Below are 21452 nucleotides of genomic sequence, written 5' to 3' on the forward strand. Positions count from 1 at the left end.
TGCTCTGCTCTACTCGCGAAGTCAAGCCTCCGCCGCGATCCCCTCCGCCGCTCCCACGAGCTTCGCCGCCCGCTTCCGTCGCGCGTCGGCGATTCGCGCTCTCCCCGATTCCAGCGCCTTCGTCTTCTTCGACCTCCTCCTCCGAAGGCCCCGCCGATCGATCCCCGGTGTCCGCGCCTTCTAGTTCGCCTTTTCGAGCTCTTTTTCGCCGGAGACGACGGGCGTGGGCGATTCGGCTGGATTCCTCTCCGGTACGTGCGATCTCGCTCCAGCTCTGCTGATTTATCTACCCTAGCTTTGTGGTTGCGGAACAGCCCTGAGTAGCACCCATGTTTTGAGATGTTTGGACTGTATCGACTTGCTGTGCGCGCGTCCCTGTTAGGTCTAGCTTCCACTGGGTGTTGTTTACTGCTCAATCTATACTTTACCACTGTAGCTTCTGCCACCAATCGATTGGTCATGTGTATGCATGTGTGAATTCCACTGGGTGTGTGTGCACATGTATGAATGTGTGATGCAAACCAATATGGTAGATCCAGTGGATGCTTATACTATTAACTGCTTAAGCAAGATGTATATGCCATAGTTTTGCACAATGTTCGGGTGTAGTTCATTCCATGTTGTTTTCCCTGCAGCTGGTTGTATAATTCATGGTGCATATTTTGTCTTGCCTCTGTTTCAGCATTCCTGTTAGGACTTAGGAGAAGTAATGTCAGGAGTATTAGCAAAATTCGCTATTGCATCTGCGGTGATGTGGACAGCTCCAGTTGCCATCGTGTATGGATTTTACTACCAAATGATTCCAGGTTTGACTACTGTATCTAATTTACATTGTTTTTCATCGCTACTTTTAAAACTGGAACACATGATATTCATAAGGAGACTTCATTTGCTCCCTGATCAGGTGTGAGTCAACTTTCATCCTCGACGCAAACTCTAGCAAGTGGATTCCTTGCTGTTATATCGATTAATCTGGTAATCGGCTTTTATATATGCATGGCGATGAAGGAGACTCCCCACCAAGAGCCACAACCTGATCCAACCTTCTTGGCAAATGCTAAAGCAAGCATTGATCAACCAACTCCGTCTCAAGTGAATGATGATTCCCATGGAAAGGGAAAGGTGGAGTAGGTCATATCACAACATGTGCATGCTTCGCATGTTATCCAGAAACAGTTCTTCGCGATACCCTGCCCTTCTAATTCAATATTATCTTCTGTAAATCTTGAGAATTATGGAACCAATATGAGTTTTACCTTTTGTACTGTTATTATCGAGATATTGTGTTAGAATTATTTTTGTTTGGCTGCAGAGAACTACTTTGGCTGGCTGTATTTAAGTCAATTTCGTTTTTCTTCAATGTGGTCAGAGATCTCCTTTAGCATACATTTAATAAGATAAATATTATATCTATTTAGTTATCCATTCGCAATGTGGCACTGTTTTTTTTTTAAAAAAAATTCTGGTTAGGAGAACAAACCTGGAGAAAGTTGTGTTCCAAACTTACGCAAATGTTTGCCCATTGGAAGTAGATGATTCCATGCAGCAAGCCTATTATGCTTTAGGGAGATAATAATTTATTAGTGCCTATGCCACTCACTCTTATGGATACTCGATTCTAGAATGGTACTGATCTGACCCTTAGTCATTCACATGGCTTAGCAGCTAAGAACAAGCTAACTCATCATGTATTATCATATCATAAAGTACAAAGAGATCACCTGAGATAAGCTTTGGTTTTAGAAAATCTAGGATGGATACAATAAATACTCCACCAAGAGTATGTTATTTTGCAAAGATAGAAAACTCATAGATTAATACAAATCAAGCCTATCTGGGAAATAAGATTCTCTGTTATTCTGAAGATCTATGCCCATATGGCAAGCATTGACATCAGTCCTGCACCTAGGAAAAGTGCAAGGTATGCCATGAGCTGAAGCTTTGTATTAATCTGTAGCTTCGGGTTGTTGAAATCTGTTGCTAGAAGGTCAACTAGGGACATGTAGATCAAAATTCCTGCTGAGGCTGAGTTGAAGACTCCTTCAACAACGAAGGCAGTTGAGCTATGCACATTGTAGCTCGATGAAATTGCAATTCCTAGCACGATGCCCACAGGTGCAGTCAGGGAGAAAAATATTGCCATAATGACGGTTGCCCTTACCTTAAAATTAGCCTGCAGTAAGAAGAATGAATCAAACATATTAGCTTTTTGTTGCTGTAAAACATGATATATGCATAGTTGTCTCTTTCTTCTTTGTGTCCAATTATTTGATTTCTCGATAAATCTATTCTTGTTTTAACTTGTGATGAGGCAATCTTACCTAACTAGTGAACCTATATGTTCTCTATATGAAACAGTTATATTTCTTTATTTTTCTTTTGCAGCCTGTTACTTTGTTCTTGGCTCTTTTTTTTTTCTTTTCTCTTTTTTTTTTTTTTTGCGGCCTGTTACTTTGTTTCTTGAAGAAAATGGCTAATAACTTTTCATGCTTGCAATGTGTCTTGTTGCTATTGTGCCTTTTTTTTTCCAACTTTGTATGTCTTTGCCTTATTTCTTTTTTTCTCTCCCCTTCTGCGGAAGGGCCCTTCCACTGGCGTATGAGCATGTTGATGTTAAGCCTTTTTGAGCAAGCATTTTGCTATCTTTTGTCAAAAGTCGAAACAACAAGTTAGATATTTATCATCAGGTGTCTACTATCTAGGTTACAGTACTTGGACATACCTGAACAATGCAACCACCCAAACCTACACCTTCAAAGAACTGGTGGAAGCTGAGGGCACCAACTAGTGGCCTGATAGTAGATGGCCTCACAGATGCACCTAAGGATACTCCAATGATAACTGAATGCACCAAGATTCCCAGCTCAAGAACCTGCATGGCCAAAAATTCATGTGGTTATTGCAAGAGGGCCTATCTGGTTTTCTGAAGCATTTATTTAGTTGGCAATCAATGAAATGGAGTTAATTCTGAGTTTAGTGGGAAAAGTTCCCCTGAAGTGCAGATTATCAGACATATCCATTGAATAGGTAACTTCTCATCCCCATATATGTTTTCTATGTGTTTTATGGAAATAAGTAAAAAGAGATATTAGATAATCAACATCATCCTGCGCTATTGTAGTTGCAAGATTACAATAGACTAAACTTATTCTCATTACTGCTTCCAGGAAGGCCTATGAGCTTCAAGTGACTGCTATTACCTGAGATACCACCTTATGTCGAATTGATTCAGCTACTGAACCCTCCTCTGGTGAGCCATGGACCACTATATCACCATGTGAATGCGTATGTGCTCCATGTGTGTGTGCATTTATGTGTTGTGCATGTTCAGTACTCTCGTCTCCAGCATGCTTGTGTATGTTGATGTTGTCAACTGGGCGTGCCTTCCTGAATTGAGACCGGTGATAGTATCCAGCAGCCAATGAGTCCACCACCATTGTGGCCACTGCAGCAGACATTGAAACAAGGCCCGCAAAGGGGAAGGGATTCCTATCCCCACCACTCCTTTTGAGGCATGGAGATGTGAGCGCATCAAACGCCGCTGGAAGAATGTGCACCATGCCAGTGGCAAGGATGACGCCGGCTGCAAATGCCTTGACAGCAAAGAAGATGTCACCATCAGGGCGCAGCGCAGCCATGGAGCGGCCAATCACTGGCACCAAGAGACCAGCCGCCCCAGCTGCAAGGATGGATGCAATGGCAATGAGCTTTAGCTTCATTGCACCCTGTCTGTCTGCCCCGTCTGTGGTGTTAGCACAGTCACAGGCACTGGCTGCAGTGTGCTGTGCAAAGAGCAGTAGCCATGGAAGCACTTGCAAGGTATGCTTCTTGGCTCCCATTGTTGCTGATTATGTTGATTATTTCCCTATGTTATACGATGTATGTATATTGCTATGAGTCAGAGATGGAGGTAGTACTGGGTTCTTTATATAGGAGGGGATGAGATGATAGGGATTGATGTCATCCTTTGACCAGAAGATGGAGGCAATGATGGTTTTTTTCTTCTTCTTTTTTAAATTAAGTAGAAGGGAATAAGATGATGAGAAGAGATGTCATTCTTTGGCCAGAAGATGGATGCAATACTGGGTCATTTATATTGGAGGGGATGAGATCATAGGGAGATATGTCATCCTTTGTCTAGGTGGGGTGAGCTATGCCCATGTGTCAAAAACTGTAGACTAAGCACTTTGGACAAAGTTGACCCAAAAATGTGGAAGGACCAAACTCTCTCCATAAATGTGTAAACTGTAATTTAATGCTATCACTCTATCATGATGTTAAATGACAGGTGTATCATGGGGCATGGTAAAGGTAGATCAAGCCTGGGCTCATGTTAAACTTGTTTGCATCCATGGTAATCAGTCTTAGTGGGGTGAATGTGAAAAATCTTCATGTTCAGTGTTAACGTCCGCATGCCATGTTGGCTCACCTCCTGATTACCAATGAATATGGCTGAAGCAGATGTCACCTGATTATATTCACCTTGAGCAAAACTGGGGGATATAGAATTCAGATAGAATTTTTCCCTTCTATTGTCACCCTACTTCATCTCTTAAGACTTCTAATTGACAGTAATCTTATCCGGTTGGAAGATGTACAGGTGCAAATCTGATGGTTCGAACACAATAGTTGTGCATTGAGCTATCAATCTGAATCAAGCAAATCAGCTCCCAGCCTGCCACTGAGTCCTGAATGTGCAATCTGCATTGATTAGATGGCTTATGATGAACTTATCATCGGACATGTTGGATCGGTATGTTCATCCCATTTGCTCTCTTTAATTAGCTTTAGGCACAATTGTGCTGCATCATTGGTGGCTTATCGATTGATATGTACATGCAAGTAAGAAGTGACTTGAAAGTATTTGTTGCCTATACGGGTGGGTCTCGAGATCTACACTCGTGGGTTCGACTGTTGACAAGAACTAATGCACTGTTTACAAGAATATTAGCAGGATTCTGCATATTTCCTTCACCAATCACTACTACCCGTATCAACCTAAGACTATCATGTTTTCCTTTTTCCTTGCACCTGTTTCTGATAGTTAGAAGTGACATTTTTTAAGTGCTTGTTGATACAGACCATTCGTTTATATTCATTTTTATAAGAAAAAAAAGAATTCAGTTATATCCAAGTTTTCAAATTTTCAAGCAGGGGTATCCTTGTTCCTCGCTGACCTCGGGCTTGGCTAATGGTCGAACGGATGCACCAGGGAGAAAAGAAGGCGACACAACACACCACAAGGACAGCATAGTGGGTAGGCAGACCAGCTATGTTCTTGTACACGAACAGGAGAAGCACCACTGAGCCGGCCGGCCGGCCAGCCAACCGCAGCGGAGTGGAGGTGAGCCAATAATGCTATCCTAGCTCGCAGGATTTAAGTGGTATCGTGCACTTGACTTGACCCCATAACAGTTCACCCTTTTGCTTTTTGCCTCGTGAATTTCTTCAGGAAAAAATATCTGACCAATCAAGGTTGTGCAGAATGTTAACACTGCATAGATAAAGTTCCTCTTGATTTCGAGGGCTGGAGTATGTCCATTGATGATTCAAGGGACATAATTAAAACCCTTCTGTGCTGATGCTGCAGCGGTAGATCTGCCGATCTGTGACTTGCTGGGTGGTAAGGACAGCTAAAAAATCTCAGAGGGATGTGAAGTGAATCAGTGGCTCAAAGTTGCCATCGTCTGGGCTTGTGCAGCACCTGGCATCTCGCATTGCCGTAAGAGCGACCTAACATGCAATACTGCACACAGTCATCTCATTTGCAGGACAGCGACACAGTGTAATGCTCTTCACTGCACACTCAGCTCATCTGCAGGAGGACAGTGGCACAGTGTACTGCTCTTTCGCCTCCCACTCAGCAAGTCATGCAACAGCGCCATGTGCTTGCGATGAAGCCCATCGCTGCCCACTAATGGCCGAGGTGATCGTCGCGTTTCTACATCCGCATCATTGGTTGCTCGGACGGAGGCCATGGGGCGCCTGGAGCCAAAGCTGCGTAGCCCATGTTCTCCTTGACTCCTTGGATTTCGTTTGGAAGCAGGAGAGGTATTGTTTGCGCTTTGCAGCTCTGCACTGTGTTATCCGGCTCCTTATCTTCTTTAATTTCACGAGTAGAATTCTGCTTTGGAGTAAATCTATTTTGCCTCTCTCCTAATTGAATCGCCTCACAAAATCGGATATAACGTTTTCGTCGTCTTCGAAAGCTGGTGCAAACTGTCATCCTTCCTGCCTCTAGCGCTGCTGGAAGATGAGATAGGAGGAAGAGGGAGGAGAGGATTGATAGAGGGGAGAAAGATAAGGAGAAAGTTGTTGACATATGGGTCCCATTCATTGACTCAACGAGTCAACCAAGGTTAACTTGTTATGTCAGTAGAAACCGTTTGCAAACCATCGAATGAGTTGATTTGTACTTGTTTTCGAAGATGGGTTAGACGTTATATCTGGTGTTTTACGGTCGAGGGAGACGATCTGTACCAGTTTTCAAAGATGAGAGAAACGTTATGTCCTGTTTCATAGTTGAGAGAGGCTACTGCTGGGTGGTAACTACTGTCCTCCTGTCATGGACAAGCAGAGGGATGTGAAGTGAATCAGTAGCTCAAGTTACGCCATCGTCTGCGTTTGTGGTACACATATGGCGTTGCGCGGTGTGTAACATGTGTTAGGTGGTGTGGTGTTTGCTCTAGGACTTAACTTTAGTCTCTGTATTTAGACACTAATTTAGAGTATTTAATATATATTACTTACAAAACTAATTATATAAATGAAAGCTAATTCGCGAGACAAAATTTTTAAGCCTAATTAATCTATAATTAGAGAATGTTTACTGTAGCATCACATAAACTAATCATGGATTAATTAGGCTTAATAAATTCGTCTCGCGAATTAGTCCAAGATTATGGATGGGTTTTATTAATAGTCTACGTTTAATATTTATAATTAGTGTCCAAACATCCGATGTGATAGGAACTTAAAAGTTTTAGTCCCATCTAAACAGGGTCTTAGGCCGACTAGTGTAGTCCTCTTCATTGCACACTCAGCACATTTGCAGGACAGCGCCATTGTAATGCTCTTGACTGCACACTCGGCTCATCTGCAGAAGGATAGAGACACAGTGTACTGCTCTTTCGCTTCCCACTCAGCAAGTCGTGCAACAGCGCATGAAAATACGCAGGGCAAACCACATATGCAATAGAAATCTGGAGACTACGTTGGATCCAAATGAGTGTTTTAGATTTGTTCACGTCACCAAGAATAAAACTTTTACTCGTGGTTAAATCTAAAAGTAAATCTTGGAAAAAATATGTAATGCAAATAACATATATAGTGGAAATATGTAAACTATCGTTAGACTAAAATGGAAGTTTTACTATTGTTAGCATCGATAAATTGTAGGCGTCCATTCTAGTCTAACGATAGTTTTCATATTTCCAATATATATATGTAATTTACACTACATATTTTCCCAAACAAGATGAAGCCCACCCGTACCCACTAACGGCCGAGGATATTGTCTCTGGTCTATATTACAAACCTTTCAGGTTTATTCTGAGTTAAAATTCGTTTAAGTCTGATCAAGTTTATATAAAATATAATAATATCAACAACACTAAATTAATTTGTTAATATTTATTTACAATATATTTATTTTGTGTGGAAAATATACCTATAATATTTTTATAAAATTTAATCAAACTTAAAAAATGTTTGATTTAAGATAAACCCAAAATGACTGTAATGTGACGGAGGGAATAGATACGGCCAAGCTGCGAGCATGAAAAGGATTGATCTGCACATTGCAGCTCTGCGCTGCACTGTGTTCTCCGGCTCGTTGTTCTTCTTTCTTTATTTCCTTTTTCTTCTCCGGCTCGTTATCCGGCACGACGGCGTGGGCTAGCCGTGCTCGCTAGTTGCTACTCGACACAGTGTGTAGTCACGACATGGCGGTGATTCGAGAAGAGGAAGCTTGATGAGGAGAAGGGGAAGGGAGGTGGGGAGGAGGAAGAGGTGGTTGCTAGCGCGGGGTGGAGGCGGAGGAGGTGGTGGCGCCGTGGCGGCGAAGACCGCCGCAGCGCTTCCTGTTCGCACTGCATCCTCGCATCCTCCCCGACGGTGGCCTAGGTGATGGACGACACCCCGGCATTGGGCGTGGAGCGGAAGGGGAAAGAGGGGGCGGATCAGGGGTCCACAGAAAACTGTTTTAACAGCTCGAGCGTACGCCCACCCGTTTATTGCATATCATCTAAATGGTTATAAAAAAAATTAAAAAAATATGAACAAGATAGATCAATATGTAATATATCAATCCACATATTTTTGTTACAATCTGTAGAAGTTGAATTTGAACTTGCATGTTTGTGGAGTGATATGTTACATATTGATCTATCTTGTCAATTTTTTTTAAAATTTTTCGTAACCATCTAATTGACATGCAATAAATGGGTAGACGTCCACTCGAGTTATTAAAATCCATCTTCAGCGGTCCACGGCTCCACGCCATATATAGCCCGGCCATCCTGGGTTCAAAGTTGTTGGGCTATCTTACATGGCTGTATGCCCCGACCATCCTGGGCCCAAAGTTGTTCGGTTCCAGCCTGAAAACCAGCCATATTCAGTCAAGGAATAAGTTCAATCTAGGTCCCTCAATTTGTCGCCCTGTCCGATTTTTCTTCCTCAGTCTGGAAAACTTGATACAACGCATCCCCCAACTTACAAAACAATACAAAACAACGTCAGCCAAAAATCAGAGTCAAATACTGCCGAGGACCTCGTTTGCACTGGTTCTGTAATTTGGGGGATGCGTTGTATCCGGTTTTCCGGTTTAGGGACGCAAATCAGATTGGGCTTTTATAATTTGGGGGACGCGTTGTATCCGGTTTTTCGGTTTAGGGACGCAAATCAGACTGGGCGATAAATTGAGGGATCCAAAGTGAACTTATTCCTTCAGTCAAGTGACAGATCCCCCAAGGACATTGGTATTATCAGGCATATCGACAAACCAGATGGGCCAATACTGAATTCAGCATACAACGTACTCCAGCTGCCACCGGTTTCAGTCAAATGATCGATGCAGTGCATTACTACATTGGCAATGGATGATTGGATGTGATTGCCGGTTCCTCAAGAGTTAAGCATGCGTGCGACGAGTCGCTGTCAAAGTTTTCAGAAGGTATGGGGCAGTTAACAAGCAGACATACTACAGGAATTATACTGATGTCCCATTTATTAGTGTTGGAATACATGAGATTAATCAGTCAAAGCCAACTGCCAAAAGAACTACTGTACCCCTGAAACCAGGAAACTTCTTTTCTGCATGATTGCTGGCCTAATTAATCAGTGATTGCGTGCCTTTCGGTAGTTACAAGTAGCAGCAGCTGTACTTACTTTGATTAGTTCTGAATACTACATAATTAAGAGTTTAATTGTGCTTTTACTTGTATAGATAGTACTAGTAGCAGGCTACTACTGTTATCACCTGAGACAACAGAGGATAGATATACGAGTGAGCCGGTCTATCCGCCGCTTTTGTTGCGGACAAATCACTGATGCTCCCGGGACAGCTGCTCCTTCTACCGGGATTTATTCTCAGAAGTTGTTTTCTCTTGACGAGATTTATTTTCAGAAGTTGTTTTTCTTTTTACTGTAAACTGTCCAAGTTTCTACCCCGTTTCCAAAACCATTTTTTCTCTCTCGTTTGGTCTCAAGGTCTCACCGACCTCTCTTGGTCTTGGCCCTGGGGCTGATCAACTACCTAGATTTATTTTTTATTTTTTACTGTCAACTGCACGGCATGAGGTAGTACTGTTTTTCTTCTCTGGAATTCTTGCGAATGCTTGAATGGATCTTTGTCCATGTTCTCTTTTTCTTTAGCATTACGTCCTCATGTCCTATGTTGCAATTTGATGCAGGAAGCTTCTTGTAATTTTCTCCTGTACTTTTCTCTCTCCTTAACTTTTCCACTTGATCTAGGAAGTGAGCCTTGTTTAGGTCCCTTTTGAATCGCAGGATTGAGAAAACGTAGGAATAGGAAAAACGTAGAATTTTGATAGGAATGTAAGTGTAAAACAAAGAATTGCAAAACGCAGGAAAAATACAGGAATAACTGTTTGATTGAACCATAGGAAAAACACAGGAATTGGATGAGAGAGAGACTCAAAGGAAAGTTAGCAAAAGGTTAGGCCCCCCTTTGATTTGGAGGAAAAATATAGGAATTTTAGAGGATTTCAATCCTATAGGAAAATTTTCTATGAAGCCCTTTGAAAAAAAAAGATTAAATCCTATCCAATCCTTTGAAATTCTTATGGAATGGACAATCCTATAGAGATTTTGGAGGAAATTTAGCAAGAGCTTCAATCTCTTACTAACTTTCCTTTGAGTCTATCTCTCTCATCCAATTCCTGTGTTTTTCCTATGGTTCAATCAAACGGTTATTCATGTGTTTTTCCTGCGTTTTGCAATCCTCTGTTTTACACTTACATTCCTATCAAAATCCAACGTTTTTTCTATTCCTATGTTTTCTCAATCCTACGATTCAAAGGGGCCCGAAAGCTCTTGCTAAATTTTCTCCAAAATTTCTATAGGATTGTACATTCCATAGGAATTTCAAAGGATTGGATAGGATTCAATCCTTTGTTTCAAAGGGCTTCATAGGAAATTTTTCTATAGGATTGAAATCCTCTAAAATTCCTATATTTTTTCTCCAAATCAAAGAGGCCCTTAGTTGAGAAAAAAATTTGGGTTTGATTGTCGCATCGGATATACGGACACACATTTGAAGTATTAAACATATAGTCTAATAACAAAACAAATTACAGATTCCACCAGGAAACTGTGAGATGAATTTATTAAGCCTAATTAGCCCGTCATTAACAAATGTTTACTGTAGCACCACATTGTCAAATCATGGCGCAATTAGGCTTAAGAGATTCGTCTCGCAATTTACACGCAAACTGTGTAATTGTTTTTTTTTCACATTTAATACTCCATGTATGTGTCCAAACATTTGATGTGATGGGTGAAAAGTTGTTGTTTTGGGAACTAAACAACCCCTGAATTTCTTTAGGCTCCATGAATTCGACTTTGTGCCGCGCACGGTGTGCGCATGCAAGCTAGCGAGCATTTTCATGATCTGCTCCTGCCTCCTGCTTTGCAGATATCATTGTACAGACCACCTTCCAAGTGTAAAGATCAAGTAATTCAGGTTAGTTGGGAAAAGTTCAGAGAAAAAGGGGAAAATGCCCCTTCTCTTTCCCTTTCTTTTGTGGAAAGGTAGAGAATATCAGAATATATCAAAATGCCTTGTTGCACCAATAGAGAGTTAATTAATTATACCTCTCATCAAGTGACCACACACAATGGAGCAAGTTATCTTAAACAAAAAAAAAAAAGATAAAAATCTTGGAGCATCTTGAGCATGGATGCAAGAACAGTAGGCAAAGAAAAGATCAGAAGGAGAGCACCAAAGGGAAAGGAAAGGAGAGGAAGAAAGGTGGTGAAAGCAAAGGTAAGCTAAGGCCACCAAAAGACCAAAAGCATTCATGCATGAAGGCAAGAAAGGTTAGGAGAAGAGGAGAGGATCAAATTATAAGAGTGAGAAAAGAATACCCACACACCGAAGCAACTTTGCAGCTAACTTAGGCTCTCTTCGATTTGATTAAAGAACACTGCACACACCAAGATGCACCCACCCCACATAACCATGGATGGCATTCTGAATTTCTTCTTCCACTTCTAGATCAAATCAGCTTCTGCCTTGATTACTTTATTAACCGACCAACCATCATGCTAGTATGAGTTACCGTTGGTAAAAAGTGCTCTGTAATTTGGTGTGCTAATATAGGCTAGCTCCATTGACTGGTGATTTGATGGAATATATGATTAGCACTGACACCCCACTATTACGTTATACATCCCTGCAAAATAGTCGCTGGCAAGCGGATCTAGTATCTGAATTTGCACATGCTCTGTAATCTGTATAGTGGTCAAACTTTTTTTTTTTTTGGGGGGGGGGGGGGGGGGGGCGGCTGAAAGAAATGCAAATACTTGTACAACACTGAAGTTTTTTCAGCTCTAATGGAAGGTGTTTCCAGTGTAATTGTTCACTAACTGCCTGAACTGGCTTAGAGCAACAGAACTTCTGTATGACACTATGACAGCTAGTAGTAGCACCAAAAAAGAAAAAGAACAGAACATTTTTTTGTCTTCATATTCAATGGCATGGACACTTCTACTGGCATGCAACAACGCAAATAACCCGCAATGGTAAAGTAAGGTGTTCTCTATAAAACATGTACATCTCAGCAATAGACTAGATTAATAGTAAACCACCTCAATAGTATGTCTATATGGGTATCTATAGCTCTCTCATGCATTGCCTCGTTTTTCTCTATAGACTATCTCTAAGTTAGTAGATAGATTTGCTCTCTCTCTTCATTTAATATCTTTCAAGTAGAAAAATATGCTGACATGAATCTCTTGTAGAGAGCTTATAGATAACCATTGCGGGTGCTCTAATCAACGAGGTCCAAACGATGCAATAGGAAAGACCAGTTCATTGAATGGACTCGCCAACCATCGAAAAGCTCTGCAAATTTTGCCATTTACTCATCAGTCATCGCACTCTCCCGTTGATACAAAGGCGATGCACACACAGCGTAGGCAGACACCGAGACCGCTTCTTCGTCTTCCCCCCCACCACCAACCTTCTTGCCTTGTAACCATCGCGCATACCAAGCTTAATTACTGTACTTTGCCTACACCTATATATTTCTTCCACACATACACATCTCCATTCCCCTCTCTCTCTTTCTCTACCTTCCTCTTTGCTTTGCCATTTCAAGTCTAGAGAGAGAGAGAGAGAGAGAGAGAGAGAGAGAGTTGCTGGATTGGACGCCATTGATGCCGTAGCAGAGAGGTGCCAAGGTCCAAGAAAGTGAGAGAGAGAGATTGATGAAGAACATGGAGGCTGCAAGAAGAGGAAGAAGAGGAAGGCAAGGTGGTGGTTTGCTGCTGGTGGTTCTTGCCGCTCTTCTGCTTCTTCTCCTTGCATTGGCGCGCGGCGCGAGCGCGTGGGCCCACGGCGGGCTCGCCGGCGGCGCCGGCGCCGGCGCCGGCGAGCGGCGGTACATGGATCTCGCGATGAGGAGGATGGAGAGCGTCAGATCTTCCTTCGTCGCGAGGAGGGAATTAGCAACGGTCAGTGTAGTTTAACTAACTCTACTCCATTTCATGGCTTCCTGCTGCTTCTGCTTCCATTACTGTGTTGATTGCGTCATTTCAACTTGTTAATTGCAAGCCTCTCTGCTGCTTCCAGGCTTGCAGCTCTCTGCTGCAAAAAAAAAAAAGTTTTTTAATGAGTAGTTTGATCATTTCGTTGGGGAGCGTTTGTTGTGCTGGGTACATGTTGCAATTAATTAACTGCATTACACTGGGCCAAAGTTAGCAGTAAAACCATCATTTTCGAAGAACAGCAATGCATATGCACACAAAGAGAAGTTATCAGATAATTGTGTCGGTTTGCTTTTGCACTGGTAGTACATTCTTTTTTTTTTCATTTGCCTTTTGCAATAAAATGAGCAGTTTTATTACCCCAAAAAGCAGCTTTTTTCCTAAGCATATCTCCGTCATTTGTCGGCCGGAAGTCTCTGTCCACGCTCTCAATGAAATCTAGCCGTCCTCAAAGAAATGTCTTTCATTCATAAATCCGCATTCACATGCCCAACGCATTAGCTCATGCATCAGTAAAAAAAAAAACTGCATTTGCAGTTCATATTTTCCAACTTTTGGTATGCACAAACGCATTACCTCAACGTTTTTTCTTTTTACACTTTTGGTATTCCCATGCACAACTCTTTCAAGAGTTCAAGGGCGTCATATTTTGACTGCATTTGTCATCAACTTTGGAAAAAGAAAAAAGAAGATCTCCCATTTTCTCACAATTTCGTCAAGAACGTTAGGTATACTACCAATCTAGCAATGTACCATGAAATGCTTACACGGCAGCGAAGAAATTGAGAAGTTTTCTCCTCAGAAAATCCTGCTCACTTTCCACCGTGTTCGGTAGCAGGTAGCACTAGTAGCAACTGCCCCCACATAAATGTAAAAAAAAAGAAGTAAAAATTAAAATCAAAAGCTTCGCGGCTACTCGTGCCAACCAAACTTTGAACTTTTTACCGGTGCTAACTTTGAACTTTCTGAGTTTTTTTTTTAAAAAAAAAACTTTGAACTTTCTACCGGTGCTGTGCTGTCACGTCTGACATGGCGAGTTCGTGCATTGCAGTCTACGGCGGCGAGCTCGTCGCGGGTGTACCACGTGACGGACTACGGCGCCGACCCGACCGGCGGCGCCGACGCGACGGCGGCGATCAACAGCGCCATCGCCGACGCGTTCCGCCGCCCCTCCAACGCCACCATGACCGGCGGCATCCCCGACCTCGGCGGCGCCGAGATCCACCTCGACGGCGGCTCCTACCTCCTCAAGGGCCCCCTCTCCCTCCCCGCCTCCGGCGGCGGTAACTTGAAGGTTAGTAATGATGTCACGTGAGTATTTTTATTTATTACTTCATCCGTCCTATAATATAAGAAATTTTAGAGGGTTATAAGATACATGTTTCATGTTTAGATTTATAGTACCATGATATGTCACATACCTTATTCAAAGGGAGTATATATCTTTTCCTAACTCATTAGCTGTATACATATTAACAGAAACTAGATATATGAATCATTTTTACTATGTTAAAAAAAATTGCACTATCTTCGTCCCAAATGTTAGTACAACATAAAATGAAAAATGAAATTTGACAAATCATTTTTAAGAAATTCTTTCAGTCCCAAAATAAGCACAGTAATGATTCCGTGCCCAATTTTAATTGTCCGTCTTATTTATTTTTTTTTGAAAAAACTAAAAACATAAGTCACATATAAAGTAATATAATATCAATAAAAATATTAATTGTAAAAATTTTTAAATAAGATGAACGATTAAAGTTGTACGCGGAAATTTATGATTATGTTTATTTTAGGACGGATGGAGTAATGAATTTGGACAAACTAATACTTTGGGATGTAGAAGGTATTTTAACATATGGGTCCCACTGAGGGTGTATGTACACGTGGCAGATTCACAGCGGGTCGCTGCGGGCGGCGGACGACTTCCCGACGGACCGGTATTTGATCGAGCTGTCGGCGAAGGCGGCCGGCGGCGGCGGGGGGAGCTCGCCGGCGATGAGCTACTACTACGAGTACGTGACGCTGCGCGACCTGATGCTGGACTGCAACTACCGCGGCGGCGGCGTGCGGGTGGTGGACTCGCTCCGCGTCGGCGTCGACAACTGCTACGTCGTCCACTTCGCGACGGACGGCGTCGCGGTGAGCGGCGGCCACGAGACGTTCGTCCGGAACACGTTCCTCGGCCAGCACATGACCGCCGGCGGCGACCCCGGCGAGAGGTCGTTCACGGGCACCGGGATCCGCCTCGACGGCAACGACAACTCCGTCTCCGACGTGGTGGTGTTCTCGGCGGCGACCGGGATCATGGTCACCGGCGGCGCCAACGCCATCTCCGGCGTGCACTGCTACAACAAGGCGACCGGGTTCGGCGGCGCGGGCATCTACCTCAAGGTGCCCGGGCTGACGCAGACGTGGATCACCAACTGCTACATGGACTACACCGGCATCGTCGCCGAGGACCCCGTGCTGCTCCACGTCTCGAGCTCCTTCTTCCTCGGCGACGCCAACGTCGTGCTCAAGGCCGTCAATGGCGTGGCGAGGGGGGTGCAGATCGTCGGCAACCTGTTCAACGGGAGGGGGAAGGGGGTGGACATCGTGGAGCTCGACGGCGAGTTCGCGACGGTGGAGCAGGTGTACGTGGCGCAGAACGCGGCGACGGGGATGACGGTGAGGTCGACGACGGCGCGCGCCACGGCGGAGGGGAACGGGAGCTCGTGGATGGTGGACTTCTCGCCGGTGCTGCTGTTCCCGGACCGGATCGGGCACGTGCAGTACTCGCTCGCCGCCGGCGACGCGTTCCCGGGCCACGCGCTCCGGAACGTCTCCGGCAACCGCGTCGTCATCGCCACCGACGCCGCCGTGTCCGCCACCGTGCACGTGCTCGTCGACCAGAACAGCAGCTGAAGAACAAAAAATCAAAATGCTGCTGCTGCCTGCCGCGATTGCGCGCGAGCAAGGCGTTAGATTCGTTTGTTCTTGCGATTCACCGGCAAAATTCGTCTGTATCAGAGAGATGGCAAAATTGGCAATAGCTATAGCTTGTATTTGATTGTTTCTGAAGATGATTCAGAATGGATCACTTCGTCAGTTCATCGTGCTTCCAGTTTCCATAAAATGCCTCAAGATTCACTGATTCAGCCAAGATTTCTTTTTTTTTTTCTTTTTCGGAAAAAAATGGAATCAAGAGCATGCAGGGATGATCAGAATTATGACGACAAGGAGAACAGCTGGTCATTCTTTCAGTTACAAACTGAATTCACTGACAAGAATGATGCAATTGCTACTATACTGTACTCCGACGTAGGAGTACTGTACCCACAAGTAGTAGTACTTGTCCCATTTGTTTTGCTGGTCACCCGTCAGTCTCAAGTGTAATACTCTGTACTAGCAAAAGGCAATTCATTCATGCACACGCTTGATCATGCCCAATGCCCCAGGGACCCAAAGTACTAAGCAAAATTATGTGGAACAATAACAACTTTTAACAGGTAGCTCACCTGTTTTCCTGGCTATTATTTCGATCTGTCGGTCGGCACTGGCTATTTCTTGATTTCTTCTTGCGTGATTCAACTGCAAAGACATGTAGGTAGCTTATCTGATTATCTCTTCTCCTAATACTATCTATGAAAAAAAATGTTGTTAGCACTGATATTTCCTCAGTAAATGTGAGTAATTAAGCATCAGAAACAAACTAAATGGTCCACCAATCTTGTTTCTTCTTGTTGCTATTGTCTGTTTACCATCTTTAATTGATGTGTTTCAACATTAGTAAGTTGTTTCAGAGCAGCCAAAAGGAAAGCGATCACTAGCTGCTGAAATTTTGAGGTGAAAGGCAGCTAATCACTTTCAAAATTCCAAAATGGACTCTTTCCTTCATTCCCAATTGTTGATATGCCAAGGACTTTTTGAGCTGTTCATGGGGTTAGTTTACCTGCTTTCTCTTGTCTGACGTCAGTGTGTGCCTCCTCTTGATCTTTTCTTCAGAAACCTTCCAAATGGAGTACTTAAGCTGAATTTTTCTGTATAAAGTAGCTCAACAGTTTCTCTTGACGAATCTTGTGCGTTTACACACCAATAACTTCTAAGTTGTAGACCAACCAAAGGTAAGCTGCATTTGAAAACTGAAACTCTTCAAACGAAGAAATAATTCTGGAAGCTGATTTTGCCAAAGGTCTTCATTTTTACTGAGTTATTCATTAGGCTTTTTTTTTCTTCTTCTTGAGTTATAATGTTCTCAATTTTGCCACTTCTTGCAGAGTTAGCCATTGGGCTTCTTTTTTTTTTAAAAAAAAAACCCCAAATGCTACAAAAAGTTAAACCGATACATGTGCCAATTTCTGTGCTTTTGGCATTGTCAGGTATAGTCTGGAGAAGGTGGCAACTCTATCATGTCCTTGGTCCCAGACCATATGAATTATGGCATATGGAAATCTTGATTTCTTGGGTCACTGGTCCAATATTTTTCTTTTTCTAGAATCCACTAATCCAATATTATACTACTAGTACTAAGCTATTTAAAAGTCTCTTACTAGAGTTGGTTAGAGTTGCACAATTTCACTGTCACCATGAGCTTACTTTAAGATTTGGCAATCCTGTACATATGATGCATTGTCTTTTAAGTTTCACTAATCACTGTCAAAACACGAGAAAAACATGGCATTATTTTGCTGAACCAGTCAAACAGTTACCATTAAAAAAAGTTAAACAGTTAAAGTAGGGGGAGAGAAATATGGTAGTAGCTCAAGAAAAAGTCATGAATCCGTTAATATGGTTCATTCTTTCGCTTATTTGTGGAATAAGCCAAAATCATATTTGCAAACGAAAAGTAATTTGTGAATAAAACTTTTATATACGTGTTCTTAGTGATCTAAAAGCGAATGTTGAAAAATAAATTACGATGAGAAAACCCAAAAATCAACACCAAATTTAAGGTGAAAAATTTAAATTTTGGCTGATAAATATAAGCATAAAGAAAAGATGAGGCCCGTCCTGTGGAATTCAGTGTAGAAATTCAGATTATTCGACTGGTGATCCACCCAAGTCGATAAACATGCCTGTAGCATGGTGATAAATGCCTTCCGGTGAGAAGCTACCGACCAGGGTTCAAATCCTATATTATTATTATTTTTTTTACATAAGAAGGTATAACTGGCTTACCTTATAGTCATTTCATTGATAGAAATCCTAATCTCGCATAAAAAGGGGATTTGATTCACCCAAAGTCCATGAACTGTATTGCATTTGTGTCCTCCTTTCTTGGAACAGGTCCAAAGATGTCCATTTGAGATCTGCATGGCATCCGTGATTGCGTGAGGATTAGTCTGATAGGGTAGTTAGAACAAACCTTGTTAAGGACCTACTTGACTTTGAACCGTATTGATAGTTGTTGGTGAGCTAATCTGACGAAGTGAAGCAGACAGTGATCATTTGAGGTCAAGAACTGATACGATAAGTACAAACAAATCATCAACGAATTAAGCTTTTTGTTAAGGGAAGTAATGCATAGTACGGTACTTGAATGAATAAAGTTTCAAACAGCAAAAATCTTAATTTTGGGAAGCATAGATATTTGTCATTTTCTGTACCATACAAGAAAATTTCTCGTCCTTCACCTGAAACTTGCTTGCAACCTAACTCTGGTAGAGCCAGGATATAACAATGGTTTCTTTTAGATAATGGGATATAACAATGATATGCTTCCTCTCTTTTCCATGGAAGGTGACATTTTCTTCGCTTTTCAGTAGCAAACTTCAGTGGACGCATTTTTGTGCAGATGCAGACATTCAGAATCCAGTAACAAATTGCTTGCTTTTCACAAGCCAACTTTAAAGCCATGTGATTGTTTCAGATGGTGACATTTAGTATAGATTAGAGATTAATATTAAGGTGCAGTATGTCTACTAAGGTTCATAGTGGTTCATATATATATATGGTTATTTCTTGCAGCAGAAAACACACACCAGGTCGAACCAAACAGCAAGCCAACATGCTTGTGCTGTATTCAGAGCTCCAGTACTTGTACACTGAACCAAAACGCGAGTGAATATTCGTTAAGCTCAAAGGCATCCCACATCGCTCTCCCTTGATAATTCATGGATGCCAACAGTATTTCACAGCCGAATATACTCTCTCAGCAAGCAGTACAAAAATTGCCAAACAGAGGGGCTGATATATCACAAAATGTTCATGGCAAGTTGGCATTTTGGCAACCTTCATTTTCATAATTTAGGATATTGAAAGACCTGCTAAGAATAGCCATTAACTTTTGAGACATAAGAGACTGGTAGAAACATTCCAGAATGCGTGGCAAAGATTCTGAGACATAGTTATCTACCATGTATTGTATCTAAAATTGTTATTCTAGAGCTACAGTGTACCAAGATTAATAGCATTATGATTTATGTATCCACCTTCTATACATCTTCCCTAAGAAAGCTCACTACCAAGCAGCTAGCCCTGAAGCTCATTCCATCCTATGAACAAGTAAGCAGACCTTCAATGGCAATGCCAGCAGGATCATTGCCTTCCCGCTCCACGGTTTCCACCACCGCCTGGTAGAGATTTGCCCATGAGCACCCATCACCAGTACTCCCAACCATGTCCCAGAACGTCAAATTGGGGCTTGGTGGGCATGAGGCGACGACAATGTCAGCAATGCTGCCTACTTTGGCTGCTGGCCGGGGAAAGTCCAGTGCCAAATTATCGACTTTGTGCTCGTAAATCTTCCCGTTCCTGTCAACCTTGTATCTCGAGGTGCCACTGAAGCAACCGTATGATTCCCACGGGACACGTGGGGTTCCCCACAGCTCCCACCGGACAACTATCGAGTTCTCTGTCAGTTGCCAAATGCGTGATATGTCAAGCCCGATTTCACGGAAGAGTAGGCGCCCATGGAATCTGAGAGCCCAGAAGATTGTCTTGTAGTTGTCGATTCCATGGAAAGTGTTCAACGGATCGACGAATGTTATATCTTCACTGCAGTGTGATGCAAAGAGTGTTTTTAGTGCCCATTTTACAAGAATAACTGTAGAATATATCAACAAAAATAATATAAATATGAAACTACAAGAAGTACAATTTGTCAAGTCAACAACTAGTGTTCTTCATACATGACTAGAATCAAGAATCATTTGGTTACACAAACTGCTGTAATTGCTGGTGATATATGGACTGCTCCCTGTCACTGCTCTTTGAAAGTGTAAGCATATCAGTTGATTCAATTCTCAGTCTCCATGTTTATCAGTTGATTCAATTATCAATCTTGAATATGACACTCTCTTTTAATGGAAATCTTGAAAATGATAAATTATCATTCTACCAATCATTTCCTCCGTTTCTATGTTGACTTGCACATCATTTTCCATGATTAGCCAACTAGCACAGGCACTGAAAACTTCTGCCCAGTTTTAGTGGAAGCTTTCAGCTTCAGTTCCCCATGGACAATTTATTCGCTGACGAACTAGCAAACTAAAAATTCTCACTACAGCAACAACGATAATAAGCAAAAGTAACAAACTCAAAATCTATAGCAATAACGATAATACGAGAAAGATAGCGAAGATTAATTTTTACCGGTAGATTTCGTAGTTGGGTTCCCGGACGAACACCGCCGGCAGGTCGTCCCGCAGCGTGCGCACCGCCGTCCCAAGGTTGAGGTAATAATCCGACCTCCGCGGGTCCTCCCCCCCGCCGCCGCCGCTCCGGCCGCCACCGTTCTTGCTCCGGCTCTTGGGCGTCGGGACGGCGGCGGCGGCCTCCTGCTGCGAGGCGCCGAGCAGGGGGAGCAGGAGGTTGAGGTGGGTCGGTGCCACGGCCTGCGCCGGCTGGAGGAGCTTCCCGGGAAGGCCGAGCTGCGGCTTGAGCGGGGTCGGGGTTGGGGTCGGCGGCGACTTGCAGGACGGCGTGGTGAGCTTGGGGAGGAGGAAAGCCATGGCGCGCGTTTCTTGATCTTTCTGGCTGCTGCTCCTACTACTACGAGCAGTGGTGGTGCTCCATGTAGTAGAAGCTTCCAAAAATTCGCAATTGGGATGTTCTCGCGTACTAGGGGGGGCTTGGGGGGGAGGGAGAATTGAGTGGCTCCGATGGGGGCAGCGAATGCGAAGGCGTGTGTGTGGGAGAGAGATGGGGTCCGACGTGGAGCCAGCCAGCCGTGGGAGGTGGAGGTGATCTGGGGTTTCATCATTCGTTTTCCTTGTCCTTTTGTAAGAGAAAAAAAAAAT

The 21452-nt window shown here is 43.0% G+C and overlaps 3 protein-coding genes across 3 annotated transcripts; 1 reads left to right on the forward strand and 2 right to left on the reverse strand.

Annotated features, from left to right (window-relative positions):
- Positions 1–1669: 1669 nt before the first annotated feature.
- LOC127769287 (zinc transporter 3) lies at positions 1670–4027 on the reverse strand. Its single transcript, XM_052294822.1, has 3 exons — positions 3201–4027; positions 2723–2872; positions 1670–2173 (listed from the first exon to the last, which is right to left on the reverse strand). Exons 1-3 carry the CDS (start codon positions 3837–3839, stop codon positions 1868–1870), a joined length of 1095 nt encoding a protein of 364 aa, XP_052150782.1. The 5' UTR covers positions 3840–4027; the 3' UTR covers positions 1670–1867.
- Positions 4028–12620: 8593 nt separating this feature from the next.
- On the forward strand, positions 12621–16305 carry LOC127772220 (polygalacturonase QRT3-like). The gene is made up of 3 exons (XM_052298230.1): positions 12621–13197; positions 14282–14524; positions 15124–16305. The coding sequence occupies exons 1-3, from the start codon at positions 12952–12954 to the stop codon at positions 16135–16137; spliced, it is 1503 nt and encodes a 500-aa protein (XP_052154190.1). The 5' UTR covers positions 12621–12951; the 3' UTR covers positions 16138–16305.
- Positions 16306–19315: 3010 nt separating this feature from the next.
- On the reverse strand, positions 19316–21309 carry LOC127769794 (uncharacterized). Its single transcript, XM_052295430.1, has 2 exons — positions 20806–21309; positions 19316–20208 (listed from the first exon to the last, which is right to left on the reverse strand). Exons 1-2 carry the CDS (start codon positions 21162–21164, stop codon positions 19707–19709), a joined length of 861 nt encoding a protein of 286 aa, XP_052151390.1. The 5' UTR covers positions 21165–21309; the 3' UTR covers positions 19316–19706.
- Between the last annotated feature and the right edge of the window lie 143 nt (positions 21310–21452).

The sequence above is a fragment of the Oryza glaberrima genome, chromosome 4 (assembly GCF_000147395.1).
Source record: "Oryza glaberrima chromosome 4, OglaRS2, whole genome shotgun sequence".
In the NCBI taxonomy this organism is placed as follows: Eukaryota; Viridiplantae; Streptophyta; class Magnoliopsida; order Poales; family Poaceae; genus Oryza; species Oryza glaberrima.